The 26,201-nt window shown below is 35.8% G+C and overlaps 1 protein-coding gene across 1 annotated transcript in view; it reads right to left on the bottom strand.

Annotated features, from left to right (window-relative positions):
- LOC109086539 (ephrin type-B receptor 1) overlaps positions 1-26,201 on the bottom strand; it is a 198,539-nt gene that overhangs the window by 56,344 nt on the left and 115,994 nt on the right. Inside the window, exon 4 of the mRNA XM_042718917.1 lies at positions 9,744-9,899. Within this exon, the coding sequence (XP_042574851.1) occupies positions 9,744-9,899 (156 nt within the window). The remainder of the gene's footprint in view (positions 1-9,743; positions 9,900-26,201) is intronic.

The raw sequence follows: 26,201 nt of genomic DNA, 5'->3' as shown, positions 1-26,201 counted from the left end.
ATGCTTCCCTTGCCCTCATGTATTTCTGCCCTGTGTATGCGTCAAGTTCTGATTGGCTGTCATAGTCATGTGTCTTGTTCCTCATTGGTTATTATCCTATCATGTGGTTCTCAGTTCTGTTTTCTCATTGGTTGGTTCTTGTCACGTGACCCTTAGTGTTTGCTATAAGTAGCTCTCTTGTTGCCATTGTCTCTCATCATGTATTTGATGTTGTAATATGCTGTCGGTGAGCTAAGTCTGTTCATACCTAGTCAAGTCTGTCCAAGTCAAGTCTTTGTTTGGATCACTTTGTAAATAAACTGCACATGGGTTCTTAAACTCACCTTCAGTGGACTGACAGACTAAAATTTCAATCATCATCTTTAACCGATTATCTACTTGGACGACTGAACCAAATAAAGTTGAACTGAAGAACAGAATCAGTTTGATACGTGAGTGCATGAATCACTTGAACGGAATCAGCCAACTCATTGAGAAGATCAGACTTAAATGATTCACAAATCATCTTTGCTTCTCTCAAACTGCCAAGATTTATGAAAAAAGGCCTAAATCTGGTCTGTATGAACCACTTCTTAGTCCACTTCTTTTGTGCTTCATGAAAGAAATGACATGATGGTAAGTAAATGATGATTTCTGAAGGATTATGTGAGACTGAAGAATGCAGTAATGGTTGATGAAAATGCAGCTTAGTATCATAGAAATAACATATTTTAGCATATTAAAACAGAAAACAATTATTTTAAATACGAATAATATTTCATAATATTGCTATTTTTCTGTATTTTTGATCAAATAAATTCCACCTTGATGAGCACAAAAGTTTTCTTAAAAACATTACAAATCTTACTGATCCCAAACCTCAGAAATCAAAGCTACAAATCCCCCAATTCACCGAATTATTCAACTACAACTATTCTTATTTTTTTCACTTGAGCTAAAGTCATCTGTTGATATGTGACAGTAAATCTTTTCCATGTGGTTAAAGTTCAAATATACATTTTCTACTTGACTTCTAGAAAGTCTTACAGAATGGAGCTGTGTTGTGCGTTTCCTTTTAGCTGTGGTCCCAGAGCGATGTGTAACTGTTTATAATTAACCATGCAGAGTGGCAGCCCCCGAGCGGCCGTACATCAGCCCACTAACTCAACACTGAGAGTGGCTTTTCATTGCCAATCAGAATAAGGAATAAAAACAAGGTTTTAGTAAAGACTCTTTATCCCAACCTCCTGGATTCATTCCTACACATTTGCCTTCCCACTATAGAGCTGCAGGGAAAAACCATATTGTGTTTCTGATAAAGCAATGACTTCCCCCAGCTCGCAGAACATCCGGCCAGGAACTGAGGATTTACAGATCACGGAAAGGTTGTGATGTTAACTATAGACCGCAACAGAACCAGATGAGTGCCAGGAAAAACTCTGGAACGAATCTTAGGTTTAAGATTTTCGTGACCAGCCACTTCCACTCGAGCATTTGAGTGAGTTCTCCTTGAAACATCAAACCTGGCCAGGAGACGTTCCAGCTCTTGAAGCAAGAGAAAAATGATTTTACTCAGACTGAGACACAATGAGCTATTGTGAAGGCAGGGCCTTGTGGGATAGATCAGGGGCTGCTGGGAACCTAAACTGGGAGCGCCGATGACAGAACTGACCTCGAACTCTGGCGACCCTGATGATTAGCCATTTAGGAGGGTTAAAACTTGAACAGAAGACTTCTGACAGCTACACACATACATATACACACAAATGTACAGATGTGTGTGTGTGTGTGTGTGTGTGTGTGTGTGTGTGTGTGTGTGTGTGTGTGTGTGTGTGTGTATGGATGGATGGATGGATGGGTGGATGGATGGGTGGGTGGGTGGAACGATAGATAGATAGATAGATAGATAGATAGATAGATAGATAGATAGATAGATAGATAGATAGATAGATAGATAGATAGATAGATAGATAGATAGATAGACAGACAGACTAACAAAAAAGCTAACAAAGCAAAAGTAAAGCTGACAAAATAAAATAAAGCTGATAAAACAAAAATAAAAGAACTAAAAAAAAGACAAGACAAAATAAAAGCTAACAAAGCAAAAGTAAAGCTGACAAAACAAAACAAAAACAAAAACAAAAACAACAAAAAAACACAAAGCAAAACAAGACAAAACAAAAAAGGTTATCAAATTATGTCCCAAATTTGGAAGGTAGCACCAATGTCAAACCCCACAGAAAGTGAAAAGAAAATAATAAAATTTTAAATTTGACTTCCTGGTGTTAACGGTCAACATTTTCAAACGGTAAAGCACCTCCACTGACTCCATTCACTTTTTACACTGAAAAAGAAGGAGAAAAAGTTCCTCATAGTCGCAGGCTGTATTTTCTGCCCTATTCAGGAAACAGTGCCACAGATATTTTCAAAAGGTCCGTGAGGGTCCATAAAGCAGCGGCTCTTTCTGCTCTGTTAGCAGGGAGTGTTTCATTCAGACAGTGAGCTGGTCACTATCCAAACACAGAGGCTTTGCTTACACCACAGTTAACACCCAAAGCACTGTTTGATTAGGTGCTACGGCAGCAAAGATGTCTTACTCACTATATCTCACAGTCAGGCTTAAGAAAGGCAGAGGGGAAAAGGCAGAGAGCGAGAGACGGGAGGAGAAAAAGAGCAAGTGAAAAAAGAGGAGGTGGGCCATATCTGGAACTAGGCCAGAAGATGTGTGTGAAGAGAATGAGGCCATGAAATACAGCCAGCTCTAACACAATTAGCCAGTTCCCAGAGGAAATCCACACACACTAAGAGCAACTTCAATACATACACACACACGCAAACACCACTATAACTGACAGCATATGCATAACTGCACTCATACTGTACGTTTACCTCCTGGTATGTTATTCTGTATGTGTGTGTGCGTTCTCGAACAAAGACCACCACTGCAAGACGACATTTTGCATATGATTATTCTGCATTAATGACACTGTTGTTCTGTACTGATGAGGTCAGCCTGGTTCTACCTGTATATCTCCAGCATCCTCCACATCTAAGCATTTAGAAACAGCCTGTAAAATAGGGAATCGCCCCACTGTGATAAGCACTAATTTTGTGGGCCCCTTATCACAAATACCCGATTAGTATAATTCCTTTAGTGAATGAGGTGCTAAAACTACACAGACAGTGTGTGCAAATTAATCGCGCTATCAGTGGGTGCAGTCTTGATGAATGTCATTTTATATTGATATAAACTGGCATACTGTATAGTGCAAAAAAAAAAAAAAAAATCTTATATAGATTTTTTTGTCTTGTTTTCAGCCAAAATATCTAAAAATTCTTAAATCAAGAGGGATTTTCTAGACAAATAAAAATTATTGTCTTGTTTTCAGAAAAAAAAAAAAAAACATGTCAAAAGTTTTTGCCTGAAACAAGCTAAATAAAAATCAAATTTCTAAACAGAAAAAATCGTTTTCTGTTTGAAATAAGATTATTTTGCTTACCCAATTGGCAGATTATTTTGGTTGTTCTAACCAAAAACTCACTTAATTTTGACTTTTTTTTTTTTCTTTTTTGAAAACGAGAGAATAATTTGTAGTTGTCTAGACAATCCTTCTTGATTTAAGAATTTTTAGATATTATGGCTGAAAACAAGACAAAGCATTTTTTGAAGTTTAAACAAAATTTGTAAACGTTGTGTAATAAATTTTATGTGGAATCAAACTAAATATTTCTTTCTAAAGCTACGTTTTTAACTTTTCTCGTTTAATACAATAACTGCTTTAAATGATCTTTTTTGTGTCTAAAGAGACTTTTTTTTCTTTCAGATATATTTAAAAAAAAAATCTTACTAACCCCGAACATTTAAATGGTAGTGTAAATTGGAGAAAAAGCAAATCTAAAGACTTTCATGGCATATTCATTTATTATTTAAATACATATTGGCAAATATTGCTGTTTATTGTTGTTTTGGTGAATTTAACAACAATAACTTCTTGTTGAACAGTATGAAAACATTTCTTTTTAATTTATTTTTTAACTTGGTGTTTTTTGTTTTTTTTTTCTGTTTGCTTTCAACATTTTCAATCTCTTTGACAACTATGGAGGTTTAACTGAAGAGATTCTGCAAAATATATATTTAAAAAAGAGTTCCCTAACAAACCAAATACATAAACTAAATACATACACCATCCACAACTTCAAACACCAAGCTCACACACACACTGCGTTTGCGATGCTCTCTACAAGATTAAAACCAAATCCTGTGAGTGAGATTCAAAGCGTCATAGATGTGAGGATGAGCGAGACACTGAGGACCAGTGACAGACATGAGGAGATTAATCTGGAAATGGACATGTGGATGATAAGGAATCGACTGGCTGCTGCTGCTGCTGCTGGATTTATTGCACATTTAACTCTCTCTCGCTCAGATACACTGGCAAGAGGCCAACCAGACGGCTGCTACCACTTTCTGTCTTGGACGATGCGGATAAATTGGTTTTACTTTACAACACTTAAAATAAAAAGCTACACAATCTTTATTGAGTTTTTTTCCCTCAGTTTTCTCAGTGGAGTACTTCATGATGCAATTCCGATCGTAAGCGATTATACACTATCATTCAAAGGTTTGGGGTCAGATTTTTATTTTATTTATAATTATTTTTTAAAGAAATTAAATCTTTTATTCAGACAGGACAAATTAAAATGATCAAAAGTGACATTAAAAACATTTATGATGGTACAAATGATTTATATTTGAAATAAATTTATGCATGGACACATTTAATTGATCAAACGTTTATAATGTTACAAAAGGTTTTTTTTTTTTTTGGCAAATGCTGTTTTATTAACTTACTATTTACTATTTAAAAATGATAGAAAAATAGAAAAAGTATTACAGAAATATGAATAAAATGTATATACTTTTATATAAATAATTTTATTGAAAAAGGATGCACTGCTTTCACAATAAAGTGTTTCAGAACTTTCTATTTATCAAAGAATCCTAAAAAAAAAAAAAAAAATGTATCTCAGTTTCCACAAAATTAAAAAACCCTGGGGGGGAAAGGATCATAGAAATATTAAGCACCACAAAAACAGTTTTCAACATAAATAATACAAAGAATTGGAGTATATACATGATACTGATTATATATTGTAATCTATGATCCTTGTCATTTGAGAAGGATCTTTTTTATGAACATAGTGTTGTAGTTTATACATTGCTAGTTTCTGACTTTTGTACATTTACAATGTGTCCTAGCTCCCAAAACATGAATTTAAATGTATTTTAGACTGGAATAACCCTGTTTATTAGTAAACGATAGAGAAAATAGCTTTTCTTTGCCTTCTTAAACTGTGAACTCATTTATAAGATGGCTCTCAACAGATATGAAATGACATTAATGAGTGAAACAGCACTAATGAGAAAGCTAGCAGTGCACCACTGCACACTTACTGAAAATATGCTCTACAGTATTTATTATTCAGGAACTGAATCCACAACATTTGGAAACTAAAAACATGTACTTATAGGCAAACTTCAGCTAATTCAAAATCTGAGATAAGTCATGTAAATACAATCACACTGTAGGTCAACTGACTTCATGCATCCACTAAAAATCACTGCAACAAAGGGCTCAGAAAAGTGAAGATAGGTCTGAGGAAAGCTCTAGGATTGTTTGCAGGCGTTTGACTTTTTAGGGCCTATGTGTGTGTGTGTGTGTGTGTGTGTGTGTGTGTGTGTGTGTGTGCGCACATCCATTTATGTGTGCGTGATGGTTTGTGGCACTGTGCGACAAGCGTGCTGCGGAAGAAAGCGAGCACGAGTGTGTGTTGTGTGTGTACACAGGCTTAAGCTCATAGCAGAATCACAGCGAATCAGACGTCGCTTGCAGAGGATTAACGGCAGCAAAGCAATTACACTGCTTTACAGTCCTGTTCACCGCACCTGTACACACAACGCTGACTCCTGCAGGTCAGCTGTCTCTGTGTATGTGTGTGTCTACTGGCTCGGAGAAATCCACTGAGGTGTTCTCCAGGGATCTGTCCAGGCGCAATCACCTTAGTGCTTTTATATCTCTAAGTGTGTGTGTGTGTGTGTCTAGGTGTGATCGTGTGTGTGTGTAGGTCACATGACATGGACATGAACCTACACTCTGAAAAATAAAGGTTTCAAAAGTGGGTTTTTGCAGTGACGCCATTGAAGAGCCATTTTTTGGTTTCCTTAACCATTGAACAGTTCCTAAAATAACTTTTTTTTATTATTCTTGCACTGCAATTTAATTTTTTTTTTCTTATTTAGTATTTTTGTTTTGTTCTCCAGTAAAAATACTGCATTTAAAAACATTATTAAATCAAGATTAATTTACTCCAGAATAAAATGACTTGAGATATTAAGTCTTGTTTTCTGAAAAAAAAAAAAAAAAAATGATCAAAATTAAGTGTGTTTAGAAAAAGTATCTGTCAGTGGGGCAAAAAAAACAAAAAAAAATTATATATATTATATATATATATATATATATATATATATGATATATATATATATATATATATTAAAAAAGGGATAGTTCACCAAAAAAAAAAATAATAATTAAAAAAAAAAAAAAAAACACTAAGTCGATTTCTACCAACAACTGTTACTTAATTCATTTTGCTTTTCAATTAAATGCATCTTGAGAATGTTTAGACATTTACTGGAAAACAAAGTAAAAACTAAGAAATACTAAACAATACATTTTTATTTAATTATTTATTTTATTTTTTTTGCAGTGCAAAGTGAATAATATTTTAAAAAACATTTTTTTCCCCCTATATAAAGAACCTTGTTTTTAATGGAAAGGTTCCATAGATTTTAAATGTTCTAACCATAAAAACCACTAAAAAGCATTATTTACTTCATGAATTTATTTACAATTGAGTATGTCCCATGACACCCCTAAAGCCAGGATTTTATCAGATTCAGCTAACTTTTGCAAAATAAGGTGCAAAATAAACCAACTAAATAAACCAACAATCAAACACAGTAACCAGCATTCCATAAAAGCCTAGACACATTAGTTACATCGAATCCAGACTGGTCTCTGCTGGCCAGCCAATCCTCAGATAACAAGTTCTGCTCTTGTTTGGCCAAACGAAACTGCTAAATCCAAGAAAGAATGCTTCATCCTCACACATATTCTTATCTAAAGACAAGTAATAGACTGTTATTGTTTTTTATATAAAACTAATTATTATGTCAACAGACTAACCCTTACCCACATCCCTACAGTACCCCTAAAAGAGCTGCATGTTTAGGAAAAAAAACAACAAAAACAAAAACAATAATATTAAATTAAGTTATTGTTATTGTTATTATTATTATTATTATTATTATTACAGATTGTTGCCTATTTTTTCTAATAAATATATTTTAAACAAACAAACATTTTGTTATTTATTTATCAGTTTTCCAACTGAGGATGCTCTTGGGCAGTCCCAAATGAAGCTTTTGTAAGTTTTAGCTCACTTTTGGGGACAACTTTCTTCTCAAAGTACAGCCAAGAAAACCTCCACATACTTCCACAGCAACCAGCGTTCCGTGTAAACCTAGACGCATTAGCTGCATCGAACCCAGACTTGTCGCCAACCAAGCCCCAGATAACAAGTTCTGCTCTTGCTCGGCCAGTCGAAACAGCTAAATCCAAGAGAGAATGCTCTATCTACACACGCACACAAACCCCAGAACAGAGCTGGACGCCACATAGCTCCTGGAGAATTAATCTTGAGAATTGTGCTGTCCGGCTTCCTCCAATTAACCAGTGAGCTGTCAGCCATCAACACACACACTCACACACTTCCAGCAGATGAAATAATTTAAGTTCTGATGGAGGCTCCAGGCGATTCGGACCAGTCCCGCAGAGAGAACCACGAGCCCCCAGAGAGAGAGAGACAGGAGTACACAGTGAGCCCGAGACTGAGACAGCCGTCCACTCAGCCCCCTGAGGAGCTGAAAGAAGGGACAAAAAGTGCTAGAAATGGAAGAGATGGTGTTTTCTTCTCACTGAGGTTGAGATGATGTCATTGGGTACATGACAGATTCCTGTGAACTCTCTCTCTCAGCAATCAATCATCATGTTAATCAGATCGCAGACTGCTTTCCCATATTTTTAAAGTCTCCTTATAACTGCTAGACACTCTGTAAGCAATTTCAAGCAGCATTGCATAGAGAAATAGTCATTTTGAATAATTTTCTCACTGTCTGAGACACAATGACCAGGTGCTAGCACAGGCCTTCCGCAGGGCAGGTGTTGGGCTAAATTGCAAATGGCCATCTGTATATGTTTCACTGAACGCCATTTTAGACTCTAAATGGTGAATTAAAATGCTGAGAGGACTTTCAAATACAGTGTGTGCTCTTCTGGACTGCAAACAAAAAAAAAGTCACTTTTATAGTGCTGTTGCATACAGCTTCAATTTAGTAATAAGGTATGAGAGACCATTCAATGCTGTATATACAGTCACAAATAATGCAACTGTAGCGTGTTAATACTATAATTAATATAGACAACATTTTCACATTCCTATTGATTTATAGTGGCCAAACTAAAACATTATTATTTCAAAGTTGTAAAAAAAAAAAAAAATGCATTGGTGTATAATAATAAGGGTACGATAAAAATATTAAGAACACTCTCTTTATTATATATTTATATTTATATAATATATACACATATACTAGGGATGCATGATAAATATCGGCATGATATTAATGCGCATCTCATCAGTAAAGCCGGTTCTGTAATCAGCAGTAAATCTCTACACGTGCGTGCTTTCATGTGGAGCAGCATTTACTACACAGAGCCGTTGTTCACTGACAAGCTGCGCAAAACCACGATCATATTTTGCACGTTTTGCGCAGCTTGTATATATATATATATACACACACACACACACACACACACACATATATATATACAAGATAACAAGTTAACAGAGCATTCTCTCTTGGATTTAGTGGTTATATATATAATGAAGAAACCTATAGCATTCTTCATTAAAAAAATAAAAAACAGTGAGAACTGTGACTGTGAGTATTTAGCATTAAGCTCCAGTAATGTGATTTGCATAAACATTTTAAAATTAATTCTGAGAGAGATGGACACAATAAAAAAAAAAAAAAAAAAAAGATTCCAGATTGTAACTGGTAAGTAATAAGTAAACAAATAATGACCCAGAAGTAGTTCAGCATGTTCAAAGTTTTTGGAAACAAATGAACGTATTAATGCAGGCGTTCAAAAATAAACTTTCTCTACGGCACTGAATTTCTGACTGAAGATTTGGGAAAACTATTGCTCAAATTATACATGAGAACTGTAATATTAATTGCAGCGCTATTAGGTAAGTGTGTATAAACAGCAGTCTTGTAAGCCTCACAGCTTCTCAGTAATGGATTCAGTTTGTTTCATATGAAACAAAACCCCCACAAAAACAGAATGGTTCCCTCATGAATGTGAATAAAGAGACACATACTGTACTGTAAGAAAGACATATATGTAAATCCAAGTAATGCAACTAACTATGCAACTGCTTGAATGGGCATGATGTGTCTGGTCAGGTCAGCTCATAAGATCTCATTAGAAGGCTCGGTTTGGTTCACAACTTACTGCCGGTGCGGACCTGTGCTCTCAAACTGCTTCTCAATCGATGTTATGACCTGATCGCTTCAGTTTAACGCTAATGATAATGACAATAACAGTAATATGATGATGATGATTATAATGACTCACTGGTGCAGGGCATGTCTGGCTGCTCTCCGTCTGCTCTGTAGTAGCCGTTCCTGCAGACGCAGATAGTGGCGGCTTCAGATGTGGACCTGCTGTTGGACGGACACTGAAGACACAAACCCGTACCTTGACTGGACTTGAACGTTCCCGGAGGACAAGCTAAAGAGAGAGAGAAAGCTCATGTTAAAAAGCCATTTTGTTAACCTCTTGAATTACACCTCATGGCTTCAAACAATGGTTGAACTTGTAGATGGCTTTCATTGTGTCTGAAGGAGTCAGTGTCAGTTTACTTCAGACAAAAACTTTGTTCATGAGAGTAAAGCATGTTTTTGTTCTCATATTCAGCAAGGTGAGACATTTCCTGTTTGTGAGGCCTGTTTCAAGAGAAATTAAATGGAGAAAAGGTGCTCCCAAGATACGTCAGCCAACCTTATGTCAGCAGACGCAAAGAAAAAATCAAAGAGTGTTTTCTGATTGGATTTGGAGACCAAATTTTTATTTTCCACCGTCAAGGGGGACGTTCACACGAAGCGTGAAAAATGCTTAAAAATAATAATAATAATTTCTAGACTTCCAGTCCATTCCACAGTTCAAGCCCACTTGAATTTTGAGCCAAATGGAATAAGAATAAGAATAAGAATGAGCACATCAGCATCCAAAACATACCATATGAGGGTGAAATTTTAGGGTCACGCTGGTCTTTCCGTTCATAGATTCTGAATTACGGCAGAAGGTGGTCAATAAATTCTGCTTACTTTTCCAGCCCGGGTTTATCTCTCTGAATAAAGAGCTGAGGTGATTCCTGTACTCGTTTATCATTAATTCTACAGTTATACAAGACGGACACTTTCTGCATGACCGCAGAGCTCAGGACTCTGTGTTTCTCTGATGTGGCCTGATGAACTGATGAAACACGGTGTTATTCTGCTGACACAGATGAAGAAAACAGAGGCACATTTCATACTGATCCTAAATGAGTCATATTCCACGCTGCTGTTTTGCTCTGAAGTCAATTTTTAAGGTTACTTAAGGTTTCTTGCACCTAACTGTTGTTTAGATTTTAAATGTTTTGCTACTGTACCTTTAAGAGTTTTAGAACAATCTAGAGAGCATTTCTACACAATATCCAAACAATCGTCCATAATACAACCCCTTATAGCTAAAACCTTTTGTTTTGCTTTGCGGAACATTGAGATCAGTGTACAATGTTTCTTGCATTCTCAACCAAGAAACATATCATGTCGGCACTAGATCAATATAATCTGCTGTTAATACCTTGATTAACTGCCATTATGCCAGGGACAGACGGGATGTTTCGGGTTGCGACGGACCTGGATGGACCTTAGCTCTGATATTTGCATTCCATGCATATGCATCAAGCTCATGAATATTAATTACTGGGCAAACAAGCACTATATGGGGAATTTAAGATGTGGGTGTTATTGCTGCACTTATCAATTTACATATAAAGATAGATTAATAAATGGAGGTGTGAAAGAGCGAGGGAGTGTGTCTCTCCTTTAATGAGAGAGGACAGGATAATTCATCCCCCCCCCCACCTCCATCCATATGAAGGAGTGTGACCTGCGACATGTGTGAAATCAAACCTCTGTTCCTGAATATCTGCAGCCATTGAAAAAATTTATTAGATGCTATACAGCTCATTAAAAGTTTAGAGGGTCGGGTCCACTTTATTACTCTGTTCTTTTATCTATCTATCTACTCACCCGCGGACTTATTCATTTAGTCGTTCAATAAATAAGGGGTGGAGAGGAGATGAGACATATAGGGACAGATGAAGGAAGAGAGAGAAGAAGAGAATCGAAGAAAAGAAAAGAAAAGAAAAGAAAAAAAAAAATAAAAGAAAAGAAAAGAAAAGAAAAGAAAAGAAAAGAAAAGAAAAGAACAAAGTGATTAGAGATATCAGAGGAACATTTGGTGCGGAGCCCTGTCACACACACACACACACACAAACACGCAGCAGAATGTGTGAAGATGTGGGAGTTTGACGGACAGCTTCTGACCCGGCCCATATGACACACACACAATCACACTCCACTGCCTCACTCATCCCGCACAATGCCACATTCTCACAGTTACGAAACAAGCACTGCTTGTCACCACGACAACAAGAACCACTGCCACGACCTCTGACACTGCAGCCCACTCACACTCGCCAAAACAACAGACGGGAAACTCCTGCACGTGGATCCTCACGGCAGAAAAAGAAATATCCCAAATTAAACTGCATCTCATAAAATCATTCACACTTAGTCTATAAAACAAAACAAAAGCACATTTACAGTAAAACACTTACAATGGAAGTCAATGGAGTGATCATACCAAATGAAAAGAAAACACACTTTTAATTATTCATTAATCTGAATTATTATTGTTTTTCATAATTATGTAAAAATACATTTAAAATATAAAATATATATATTTTTCATTTTATATTTATTATTACAATACACTAACAATCAAAAACTTGGGGTTGGTAAGATTTTTTTTATTTTTTTACGTTTATGAAATTCTCTTTTGCTCACCAAGGCTGCATTTATTTGATCAAAAAAAAAAAAAATACTGTAAAATATTATTACAACTAAAAATAACTTTGTTCAATCTTTATATATTTTTTAAAGCGTCATTTATTTGACACTTTTGATTAATGTTCCTGAATATTCAGGAACATTAATCCAGTCTTTAGTGTCACATGATCCTTCAGAAATCATTCTAATATGCTGATCTGGTGCTCAAGAAATAATGTATACTTTAGTATGCTTTCTGAATACTACAGAGTAGGGAATAGGGAAGTACATTAATGTAATGCCATTGGACTTCCATTGTAAGTGCACAACTGTAAAAGTGTGATGTGTGTTTGAAATTATTTTCTGTAGTAATCTTTTACCAGAACATGAGACAGGTTTTAAATTTAGACGTACGAGGCCTCATTATACAAGAGTGTTCATTTTGTGCTAAGAAGTAGATTATTGTGTTTGCTGAACCGTCAAACTTGCAGACTCTGGAATGCTGAAAGTGGACCAACATCTGCTGTAAAATACCTGTAGCTGAAAGACACCCCCTGAGGGCGAGCTCTCAAACACAACACACACAACAGCCAGCGCCTGGCTTCAGGCTTCTGCTGTGGTTTGTCTGAGAAGACCTCCATCTCTGTAGCTGTAGGCGAAGCCTGAGGAGACAACCATGAGATCGAAGCCTGAAAATCAACCACACCAAACAGGCATTCAGCACATCCAGACACATACCAACAGCTTCACAACAACTTAGATAGATAGATAGATAGATAGATAGATAGATAGATAGATAGATAGATAGATAGATAGATAGATAGATAGATAGATAGATATAAAATATAAATAAAATATAAATAAAATACAGAAATGATTCATGACTAAAACTAAAGATTAAAGGGGCAGTAAAAAGTAAATAAATAAATAAAAACCACAGTAAATGTGTTGCATGAACGTAATGGTGTGAGACTGTGTATCGTCCCTCAGGCTGCTGTTTACAGTTTAAGCTACTGTTTAATATGGAGCGTCTAGAGCTGAATCAGCTACTGTGAATGGCTCACAGTCAACGTGAGAGAGTGTGCGCGCACAAACACAGTTAAAAATGCATCTTTATGCCTTTGGAGCACATTCTTAAAGCACACACACATAAATAAAACACACTCCCACACAAACCTTCATGTCCATTGGCTTTCTGACACTGCAAAATGCTATTCTCACTGCGACATTTTCCGCTAATTATCTCGCGCCTGTTCAGCATGACATGAATTAATTCAGGGCCCTTTCTCTCGGTCCCAGGTGCTACAAGGGTCAACTCTGCAAGAAACGATGACGGAAAGGAACCGAGGACAAGAAACGAGGGAACGAGGCATGAAAAAAAAAAGCAACGAACAACAAAAGATAAAAAAAAGCACCCGGAACGTGCCATGGGACTGGGTTTTAATTTGGTATTAACGCTACAAACTTTTTCTAATTGACCTTGCGCATTAGGAGCACGTGGCTCCGGCGTTAAGTGCATTAATTAGCGTGGGGACATCTCTCCACAGTGTTCCGTCAAAGCAGACACTGAAAGAAAAAAATCCAGCCAGCTTTTCTGTTCAATCTCAGCCGTGGCGAGAGAAGCCATGTTGCTGAAAGCTGAGATCAGCTGGCACAAAGCCCAGCTCGCAGGCGGACTCGTTCAGGCCGGGCTGGGAGGAACGGGCGTTTATTCCTCAAAAGAGCAATAAAGCCATTACAGCGAGCAGGGAAAAGAAACATCGCTCATGCATGGCTGCTGAAACATCAGTCAACAGAGCAGGTTTTCGATTGAGCATGTTTATATGTACTCTCGTGTAGCCAGGCTTTGGACTATAGTAGTATGAAGCTGATTTACATAGCAGTTTAGAATCACCCACTTTGACAGAAAGAATTATATGTAAAACAATTGACTGCAATGTGATTTCGTACAAAAGCAAAGTGAACAACAAAGTATATCTTCTTGATATGAGTGTAAATGTCAAATTAAACTCTTAATGGAACAGTTTACTCAAAAATTACAATTTACTCACCCTGTTGTTCCAAACCCAAAGTTTCTTTGAACACAAAAGAAGATATCTTGAAGAATGTTGGTAACCAAACAGTTTGACCACTGACTTCCATTTTATGGACAAAAATAAAGCACTGAGACATTTATTCCAAATATCTTATTTTGTGTTCCACAGATGAAATAAAGTCAAACAGGTTTGGAACAACATGAGGTTAAGTGATGAGTAAATGATGACAAAATGTTCATTTTTGGGTGAACTATCCCTTTAAATATGTCTTTCAATAGCCATGCATACATATAAGTACATACAGTATATATTTGCAAATATTGAATATTATATATTCTAATTTTCTATTTTTTATATATTTAATTATTGCTATAATAGATTTTTAAATTAATTATATATTTTAATTTAGTATTTTTAATTGATTTTATTTATTATTTTGTGTGTGTGTTGTAGATTTTTCTTACATTTATTTATGCAAAATAGTACTTATTTACACAAAATATTCGCCATAACCTGAATTTTTATTTATTTTATTTTTTTCACCCAAAAATGGTGCATGCCTACTTTTGAAGATTTTCATATATATATATACATCATCAGAAACTGAACTATATTTTAAAAATGGTAGAACTTTATTAATCTGAAAAAAGAGCTGATTTTCCAGTTTAAGTTTTAACATTACCAGAAAAGTTCTGTATTTTTGCTTTTTTTGAGTGCGATAAAAAAGAAACACCAGCTACAACAATTAAAAATAATGAGTAATGTTTAATTGTACTATCTATACCTTCTAAGCCACAAGATCTTTAATGTCTTTTAAACTATAATTACATTCAGAAAACACACATCAAAAGGCGATAGTGCAAGATTTCTAATCAGGCACTGAATAGATTACCTGCATCCTAACTGCAGAAATCTGCATCAAACCAGCATTAGATCGTTCCCTGATGCTTTGCAAAGGCTCTTGTCATTTTTGTGTGAAATATGCATCAGACAATCCACGAACGGTTCGTAGGCGAGTCGTCTGAAGCTGAGACAGCCACTTAGTCAGAGTCCATCGGTGTTAGCTTCATCACACAGCGATTCCCACACAAATTTAGCTAGCCTCTCACAAACAACAAACAAACAAACCAAAACCCTCTGATCTCAGCCTCACAGAAAACAACCCTCTTTTTTCTTTAAGCGATGTTTTAATGAGTCCAATTTAAAGTTCAAGGAAACCGTTTGGGTTTTATCTTGCCTTACAGCGTGTTTAAGTAAAAAGCAATACAACTGTTATGTCTAGATTACTGTTCGGCCATTGTGCTCTCGCGCACGTACGTTATTAAAAGCGTGAGACTGCACTTCATACGCCGTAATTGAAAATGGAAATGAATTCTAAAGGAAATAAGCTACATGAGTTTGCATATTCATGTAATAGGGGGTGTGAGGTCGGGGAGGGCAAAGAACATCATTGCCTTTTCCACAGCCGTTTTGATTAACTTCGGTTGAAGGAATCTCAAATATCTCACAACACAAGCACTTTACAAAGTGAGTCACATCCACAGGCAAAACGTTTAGCCTTGCGGGAAATTCTTCATCTGTATTTTTAATGAAAATCATGATCTGCATACATTCGGCCATAAAGAGGGAGGGAAGATAAGCTAAATTAAATCTGCAGCTATCAGATGGAGCAGACAAAGAAAGGTAGCTAAAGACCGCTGTTCAAGTCAAAAAGGCCATTCACACCGACAGCGATTACATCGTTCGAGGTCGCTGTACTATATCGCAATGTGAACTACATTGTCTGCGCTCCCATTGGTAGATGACGCATCATGTCACTGCGTATTTGCATACAGGTGAACTCTGCTTAACAGTTTAGGTGCCATGTTTCTGCACATTCTATCTATCTATCTATCTATCTATCTATCTATCTATCTATCTATCGTGTGTGTGTGTGTGTGTGTGTGTGTGTGTGTGTGTGTGTGTGTGTGTGTGTGTGTGTGTGTGTGTGTATTCGTGTGTTTCTGACTTGCTATCATTACCTCAGTCTGTTGCTCATGAGAGACAGGGCCTGTCATCAGACACACTCAGGGTCAGAGGTCATAACCTCTGCTGACTCTGAGGCTTGGATGTGACAGTGCCCTTTAAGAGTCACTAATCTGTGTCAGCTTTTCACACAACAGCCTCAGTGTGTGTGTGTCTGTGTGTGAGAGAGACAAAGAGCCTTAGAGTGCATTTTTGCTCATCTCTGTGCAAAAGTGCAAGCTAGTATGTGTGTGTGTGTGTGTGTGTGTGTGTGTGTGTGACCACTCTTGTGTATTTTCCTTCTTACCACACTGTGACAGTGATGTATGGAGCTGACCAGACCAAAGTGAGTTTCACCGTCACAGGCAGAGAGAATGTGTGATCAGAAGTGAGGAGTCGTCATTACCTCTGCCTGACTTAAAATCCCTTTTCTCGGAATCTAAGCTCTGCTCCAGAGCCGTCATCGCTGCTCAGATGCATGTCATTTAATGCACTTCATTTGTTTCCAAACATGCCCTGATGAAAACACGCAAACCACAATCTCGAAGTCTAAATCATCCATTTCATCTGTCAGAGAGTAAAAGCATTAGGCTGCAGTGTGCTTTATATGAATTGACAAGAGCAAACAAGTGAACATCCATTCCTTCAAAACCACACACGCACTCAAGCAAAGATCTTGTTTTGCTACAAACGACATGTGAAATTATATTTGGAAAGTAAACAGCTTTTCTCTGAATTTCCATCTGGTTTTCAGTAAAATATCAGAGGGTCCTTTAAAAACTGTTTTCAGAGAAAATACCAATAATTATGTTCCTGACATAAACTAATTGTATTTATTTATTTATTTTTTTTTTTTTGCATTTAGTTTAAACAGGACCAGAAAAAAAATGCCAATGTATACACCTTCATTAGTGACAAAATTTATGTAAATCAAGCCACACTTAAATAAACGGCAGGATATTGACATTCGTATCTCAGAGTGTGAAGTGTGTATGTGTGCACATGTGTTTGTAACCTGACAGCCCTCAGCAGGCTGTTGCCACGACAACGCTACAGCTCTCAACTCACTGGCCTCTCCCAGCATCTCCTAACTAACAGTTAGCACTAACAGTTTCACACTTGAAAAAGTCTTGTTGATAACTGAATCCTAGGACACAGTCACCAAAATCTCTCTATTCTGTATTTTCCATTTCTTTTTGAGATTAGGATGGACAGCAAGCGAGATATTAGTATTCTAAAGGTTGCACTGGCAGAGTTGAGAGTTGGCAGTGTGCGACACAGAGCCTTGCAGCATGCCGCTTCATAGAGCACTCTGACATGAACTCTCTCCCTCCAAATCACTCCTCCTCTCTCGGTATTTGAACTTATATATACACGCATTTCAAAAGTATTAAACACACTATTGTGATAAAGGATAAAATAAAGGTATATTCCAGGTAAAACACAATCTAAGCTCAGCATTTTGTGGCATAATGTTGATTTCTATGAAAATTAATTTCAACTTGTTCCCCCTTGTCATTAAAAAGAGATAAAATAAAATCTGAGATGTAATTTAGTAATTGTATTATTATTATTATTATTATTATTATTATTATTATTTCGACTCCAAGAACATACAGAAACAGTCTCTTCCTCTTGAGTTTATAGGCTCATGCTGCAGCTAATAGACTGAATAGAAAATCATGTTGCTTTACAAAATTGTCTGGCTCCATTAATGTTTGTCAAATGAGGGTTAAAATACACACAAACAAAGATATATACACAGAAATCATAGATAAAAAATGATCCGTAGTTTAGTGGTTAGCGCATGTGCTACAATGCGTTGAGCCATCATGCTCACCTAGAGTGACCAGATGGGACGGTCCTGTGTTTATGAGCCATGGTGTGCATCGCAACGGACTTACTGTCAAGATGCCATTTGTCATAATAATTAGTCATGACTTTAGCTTGACTGCTAGAAATATAGGTCTTTAACAGACATTTAAGAATGCAATGGGTAGCTTTAAAGGAACAGTTTGCTTAAAAATAAATTCTGTCAACATTTACTTACCCTGATGTTATTAATAATGAAGCCTGTTTCTGCCACAGAATAAAAAAGGTAATTTTTTAGACTTTTTAGTTTATTATAGTTTTTATAAATCACTTTTTTTTTTTTTTTGGCAATGTTAAGTTTATATCTCACAATTAAAATTTCAGATTTTTTTTTTTCAGAAACTTTTTCCCTCTTAATTCTGGGTTTATATCTCACAATTCAGTTAAAATAAATAAATAAATAAATAAATAAAAAGGGTGAATGCAACCTTTCATGTCACAATACATTTTTTTTTTCTTGCAACAGAGTTTATATCTCTTTATACAGTATCTCACATAAACGTTGTTTAAATAGCAAATGCATTTATAGCCATTTGGGGTCTAAAAAAGAGGTGTGTTCAGGCGCATTGTTGGCGTTTTGCTATTTTGAGGAACTTAAAATAGACTACGCCATAGACCAACTTAAACCTGGTTTAATGTCTAAAGTCAATGGCGCAATATTTATTCATATTTTGTTATTTAAAGAGCGCGTTAGTAGAAAATGAGCCTATTGGCGGGTCCACAACGCGCGTTCACTTTTCTTATTACACACAGGGACGTGCAGCAACACACAAACGTTCTAAATATTAAAAATTAAAGGATAACAGTGTAAAAGAATATTATTGTGTAGGCTACATAAATATAAAAATGTCATACATGTCATAATGGATAGTCATTGCGTGTATTAGAATTAGCCTACCTATTTGCTCGCGCATGAGCAGATCTGTTCGCGTTCAGTCTGTGCGCCTTAAAATTCCACAGTGTAAATAGTGCAACTCACTCTTAAAGGGAAAGGGAGATGAGACTCTGATTGGTTTATTGCACGTTATGCCCAAAAACACACCCATTACTCATTAAGACAATAGGGACAACCCTTTTAGACAATGTGCTGGGAGCGCTGACCACTTTTCCTATCGTTATACTAGCAAAAGTGGATTTGAAAACGCCCTTAGTGCACCTGCCCCTTGCGCTTTAGACCATGCACTTAGATTGTTAAAATAGGGCCCTATATCCACAACTCTGTTTATATCTCACAATTCTGAGAAAAAAAAAAGAGATATCAGCTCAGAATAGTATTAAAAAAGTCAGAATTTTGAGACAAATTTTTTTTAATTTTGTATGTCAGGTTGTAAAAAAGTCTACGTTACTAACATGTTTGACTTAGGTCTTCCACTGAACTCAAAAGGAAACATTACAAACAAAGGACCGGATCTGAATTCGGTTTACCTGTATTTAAGTATTACTGTACACATAATAATGGCGCCAACATACCGGCAATCTACAACATCTTTATCAAGGTCATCTGGTTACCCTGTTCTTGCCAGGCAAAATGAATTTGACTCTTACTTGTGTCATTTCCTGATCACATTCAATATAATAGCAAAACGGGCAAAAATAAATCTAAAAGAGATGTAGCAATTAACCGAGAATGGTTTCTTAAAGAGGGCCACTCTCTTCCCAAGAATCAGCTCACCGATGCAATCGATCTCTCCCATCTCTCCAGCCTACCTGACCAAAACTAGCTTCACTGATTATAAGACACTTAGAGTGGCATTGTGAATTTTAAAAGAAGCATTCTGACGTGTGAGGTGGTAAAAACCTCACTCCCGCTGTAATGAAACTCGCCTCGGCTATTAGCTTTGTCTTGCTAAGAGCTGGTCTCTCTTTAAGCGCCGCAGCTCATTAACTGCAAGGGAGGGTCGATTAATCCATAACAGTTAACGAAAGATGCTCACGCACGGCCTTCCCTTCCATTTCCTTTAATGTCTGTGTCTCTAATGCTTAAAAGTCCTTTCATCTATCTAAATCCTGCTCTAAAACACACATGCACTTAAAAGAACTCTACAATATTGTTTCCACACTATCGAAAGTCCTAGCGTACTTAATGTCCATTGTTAAAATTGCTTATAGAACTTCTTCAAGAATCACCCCAATCAATAGATTCAGTATGAGACTAGTAATAACCTGGATTCATGCTAATACTAACATGTATGTAAACATTAATGTAAACGGTACAAACCCAAATGGTCTGCATGATATAAAATTTTAGATTTATAAATAAAACTATAAAAATAAATATATATATATATATATATATATATATATATATATATATATATATATATATATATATATATATATATATATTTGGGTGAATATATTTACATTGAAAATAAAGATAGATTGTGTGTGTGTGTGTGTGTGTGTGTGTGTGTGTGTGTGTGTGTGTGTGCGTAGATGACAGCAACCATGCACCTTTTACCTTTTTCAGTGGCTATCATGACTGAGGGACAAAATGATGGATGTACTTTGCTACAAGAATGTGTGTGCACTTGTATAAAAGAAAGACAAACAGAAGCTCTTATACAGCATCTTCACTGCTGAGTGATCTTTGCTGTGTGCACACTGCAAGAAACAAAGCAAGCACTGCATTTGTGTGTTTCAAAGGAAGGGCGGAAAAACACCACACCCTCGATTACAAACTAATTCAGGAACAATGCTCCAAAAGCAGGGCTGGAGGGAGGCGCAGATCCAAAAGATTTCCTATCTTTGCAAATGTCAGCACTGACAGGCCTTCGCTCCGTGTAGAAAACTCTGTTTCTGTTTGTGTGTGTGTGTGTGTGTGTTTGAGCTCCCACAGAAATCGAGGTGCGAGTCTGAACATAAGCTAAAGCGAGCTCACGTCTGCCGCGGCCTAACTAAATGCGCTCTCTCTCCCACCTCATTACCTGCACCGCCTGTGAGCGCTTCTATTGTGTATGAAGTGGAGGTGATGAAAGCAGGAGTCTAAAAGCGACACACTTCGCTCACACAGCTTTATTCTGTTTTTCGTTTACCCCCGAGAGAAGCAAAAACTGCCAGTCTGAGCAACACACTTTTTACAGTCGTATTTGGTGCTGGATTAGTTTATTTGTTTTGACTCTGCTGTCGCTATCTGATGTTGCTGTGCTGTCACGCACAGTTGATTCATCCGGGTGAGTGCTGTTTTTACTGCAGACTGGGGTGTGTCGAGATGTTTGTCTGAGGACGAGTGACTTGCAGATACCAGCTAAACCAACGTCAGTCTGCCGTTCTGTGGCGGTGATAAAAGAACAAGATGTTAAACGTTCCTTCAGTTTTTTTCACACAAACCTGCTGGTTATTTACCAAACATCTCTTTTTTACGCCAAGGTGTTGATGTTAAATGTTCCCTGTATGTGTTTTGCAAAATATTTGTTATTGGTATTCTTTATTGCTGGTTATTCCTCTCTAGAATGATTAAACAAAACATATATTTCCAGAAACAATGTTTTTTTATTTTTTTTTATTTCCAAAAAACGTTTATTCTCAAGTCTATTTATTAAAACTGTAAGAACAGAACAAATGTGTTTATTTATTTATTTTAGTATTATTTTTATTTTTTTATTTTATTTATTTTGTTCGTTTGTTTTATTAACTTTAATGAATTGATTTGCTTTATTGTAAATTTTAAATAAATAAATAAATATTTATATAATTTAGATAAATGTGCATATGATTAAAGGAACAATATGATTACATAAACATACTAGAGAAACTTCTCATTTATGCATCTTTTTGCAAACCATACTGAACACTGATATTCATTACCTCTTACTTATTACTAGTTAATGTCTCTATAGTAAACAAACAAATAAATTAGCAGATGCAAGGATTTGTAAATACAGCATTTCTCTAGTATATAATGTATCCATCATTAATATTCATTACTGTTAGTTACTTTACAAATGTCTCTAGAATAAACAAATCAAATAAACAGATGCATACATTTACTGAAAATGTTTATTTAAATTAATATCAGGTTGGCATTCTGATGCATACATTAAATGTTAAAATGTAAAAAAGGCATTACTCTAATATATTTCTTGCGATGCACTCATCAGCAATATTCATTACCGCTGCTTAATAACTAAACAAACAAACATATGCACATTATTTATATAAACAACTTTATACAAGATGTAGTTGAGTTTTAATTTCAGGTTTGTTTAAACTCGCACTGATTAACGATGCAAAAACCGGCCAATTTAGATCTGTTTGGAAATAAATGGTAATTTATTGTTAGCTTTAATGAAGTATCTAATTAACAGAGCAGCTCCGTATGCAGGATTTTCTCTCTTTGATATTTGAAAGGATGTCGGAATATTTCAATGTGCCAAGCTTTGAAGGTGAGTACACACACACACACACACACCTGAGGCCGTGCTGACTTTGGTGACTTTGTCAAAGACTCGCAGCATCTGGCCAAGTGAGGAAGAGGATTAAACCATGAGCGCATCTCTCAAGCGATCCAACAAACGAACAAACTAAAAATTAAATAAGGAATAAACTTGTTAATGATAACAAACAGATGGGCAAGGTCAGATACCCGGCTTTCCCGCTTCCTCTTTGTTAGGAGTGCATTGAGTGCGCCAGCAGCGTCTGATAAGTTCCATATGCCACATGGCCTTTGATGGCGCATCCTGCAGTCTGGAGCTGATAAGGGCCCCTTACATAGACTGGAAACATCTAAACATTCAAAAAGTCCCATCTTAAGCCAAACAACCCAGTTGCTGTCACAGTAGATCAGAGAGTCATGGGTACAACTACAACAGCAGTAGTGCTAGATCACAAGAGACTTGGTACCATTCACACTGAACACACACATTCACATGCACACACAGAAACCTGAAAATTACCTAAACTAAACTTTTTTTTCAAAAAAAAAAAAAAAAAAAAAAGATGATGAAATGATAAAGCTACAAAGTTTTTAAAGTTTAATTTATTATAAAAAAATATTTATTATTATATTATAATATATTTAATATTATTATTATTATTATTTATTATTATTATTATTATTATTATTATTATTATTAATTATTTTATATATTAAATATATATTATACATTTTTAAATAATAATAATATATTAATATATATATATATATAATATCTTAAGATTAAGGTTTTTTGATTGCTAAAATATATAAATATTTTAATATATAAAATATATAAATATACATACAGTATAACATTTGTATAGTGATACTAATAATAATCATAACTAGGGGTAAAGGGTCATGTGCACCTTCGGGAACATAATTATTTTCATATTTATAACCTGAGCAAAATGGTGAATTTAATATTTTTTGACACTAATTCACTTCCTAATTTAAAACTGTCATAAAATATATATATATATTTTTTTTATTTTAACAAAATATTTTATTTTATACTTAAGGTTAATGGCTTGAAGTAATAATTAAGCTTTTTATGACCACTTTTCCCCCTCTGACCCTTACAGCTAAACAGGCTGTTTTTGGTGCTGTGTCCCTTCAAAAAGGAAATTAAAAACTGCACTTTGCTACACTTACATATCAACTGCATGTTCATATTCATGTCCAGAATCATTTGCACTGCCCAATCCTTCAAAAACCATTCAATTGTTCTCACAAAACAAAACAAACCCTGTTAGATCAGACTGACATGATCAACAACCTTTTAAACAATAACTTTTGCTTAAACAATCATTTTAACTTCAACCAGTTTCCCAACGTTGGGATTCAGACAGGGGCGTCACACAACCAGGAACAACTGATACCACGGGAGAAGCTTTATGAAGACCTTTACAAAATGTGCTAAATGTGCTACAAAAAGCTCCTAAGAGTGCCACTCACACATAACTCATACACCTCCTCCTTGTAGCGTCGCAGTAGATTATGCCAGTTCCCTCTCAGAAGGGCAATTTCTTCCTGAGAGGCATGTAAGACCCTCTGTCGCTTTGATCCAGTGTAGGTCGACTGGGGTCCTGTGACTCCTCGGCCCTGAGATGGGTTGCTTTTGTGTAGGCTGAGATTTGCCTGTCTAAATGCTGGAGTCTAAGGAGCTTTCCGGAAGATTAAGGCAGAGGGGTGTCTGAGGGCCCGATCCCCGGAGCGCGGGGGCTGCGAACAAGGTCAGCGGGGTGAAATGAGGTCTGCCCGTCCAGACGGACGGGGTCTGACGGTACACAAAATGACACACCATTAGTATCGCCGCTCTACCAGAGAGAGAGCTAAGACTCCTATTGTTACTTCCCTTTAGAAAAACAGCAACCGTTTGGGCGAAAGACGAGAGCTGAGAGGAGAAAGGAAGAGAAAAAGCGATTTATCCTCTTTAAATGGCTGATGAGGGAGGAGAGATGCCAGATTGTGTGTCTTTTATGGCCTTTTCAGATTTGTAAACCATCCACGGAGTTCATTTTTTTTGCAAATGATGAATTAATGCATTTCCAAAAAACATTTCCCACAATATTCCCAGTTTCCAGCCGGCTGAGGGATTATTAAACCATTCTATGGCACTGAATAGAAACAGAAGGTGTTTTTTGAGTTGACAGCCCGGAGCAGAGGTCTGTGTGTACATAAAGCTTTGAGACGTACAAAGTTCAGCGGCGCGACGCACCCAGAGGAGAGCAGTCAACTGTGAGACCTGCTGTTCACACGCTGCTCCATATCCGTGAACCGCCTTTTCACCTTCAACAGGAACGCATAACGCGCCAAGACCAAACACATATTCAATCTGCAATGACTTATCACCTCCGCAGCTCGCCGCATTCATAAACTGAGATAAGCCTCTGGATAACCGGAATTTAAGCAGGGCAGTCTGAAGAAATAGAGCTCAGAAATGTCATATTGCCACAAAGGGAAAATAAAGGGTTCGATTCTTTTACTTACCAACAAAGTCCATTCCACTTTGAAGCATAAAGAACCGCCAACTTCAACAGCTAAAGACCATCTGCTGTGCAGAAAAATGAGCAGAAAATGCTCAGCTTTTATCATGAATAAGGTCCAATATATTTGTGGGTAACACTTTAGATAATGTATTATCATAACACTGTGCATAATAATAATAATAATAATAATAATACATCTGTTATATTCATTTTTGTTAACATTAGTCAATATAAATGCAACTCTTTGTTCAGTTCATGTCAGCTCAGGTCCATTAAATAATATTTACAAATACAACTTTTGAAATGTGTGCATTAACATTAATATATCTGCAAATATCAATTCTAATATATATATATATATATATATATATTCATATATATACACAGTATATATTCATTGTTAGTTCAATTGGGAAATTTACTGGCAATTCTTAGTGAAAATTGTTTCAAAGTAAACACTACACCATTTTTTGTCAGTATATACCATTTTAAGCTGTTAAGTTTGAAAAATTGTAGTTGAACTTGATATCAAGTAATAAAATAAAATAAAATAAAATAAAATTACATTAAAAAGATGAAATTATTCTAGAGCTACTTGGTGCTTCACTTTCGATAAACTTAAAAAATAAATTAAATAAAGATGCATTCTAGATTTACTTGGTGCTTCACCACTTCCAATAAAGTTATATTTATGCTAGTGCTGTCAAATGATTAATCACGATTAATAGCATCTGTTTGCATATTATGTGTGTGTTCTGTGTATATTTATTCTGTATATATAAATACACACACACATACAGTATATATTTTGAAAATATTTACATGTATTTATATTCATATAATTTATATTATATATAAATATATTTAATATATAAACATAACATATTTTTTCTGAAATATATACATGCATGCGTGTGTATTTATATATACATAAAAAATATATACAGTACACATACATATATTACGTAAAGAAAAACTTTTATTTTGGATCCGATTAATCATTTGACACCACTAATTTATACTGACAAAAATAAGCTAACTAACTAACTAACTAAATAATATAAAACAAAGTCATACAGAATTGTGAAAAAGAGTAAAAGGTAATCACCCAT

This window comes from Cyprinus carpio, chromosome B2 (assembly GCF_018340385.1).
Source record: "Cyprinus carpio isolate SPL01 chromosome B2, ASM1834038v1, whole genome shotgun sequence".
In the NCBI taxonomy this organism is placed as follows: domain Eukaryota; kingdom Metazoa; phylum Chordata; class Actinopteri; order Cypriniformes; family Cyprinidae; genus Cyprinus; species Cyprinus carpio.
This window is presented reverse-complemented; position numbering and strand designations above follow the sequence as displayed.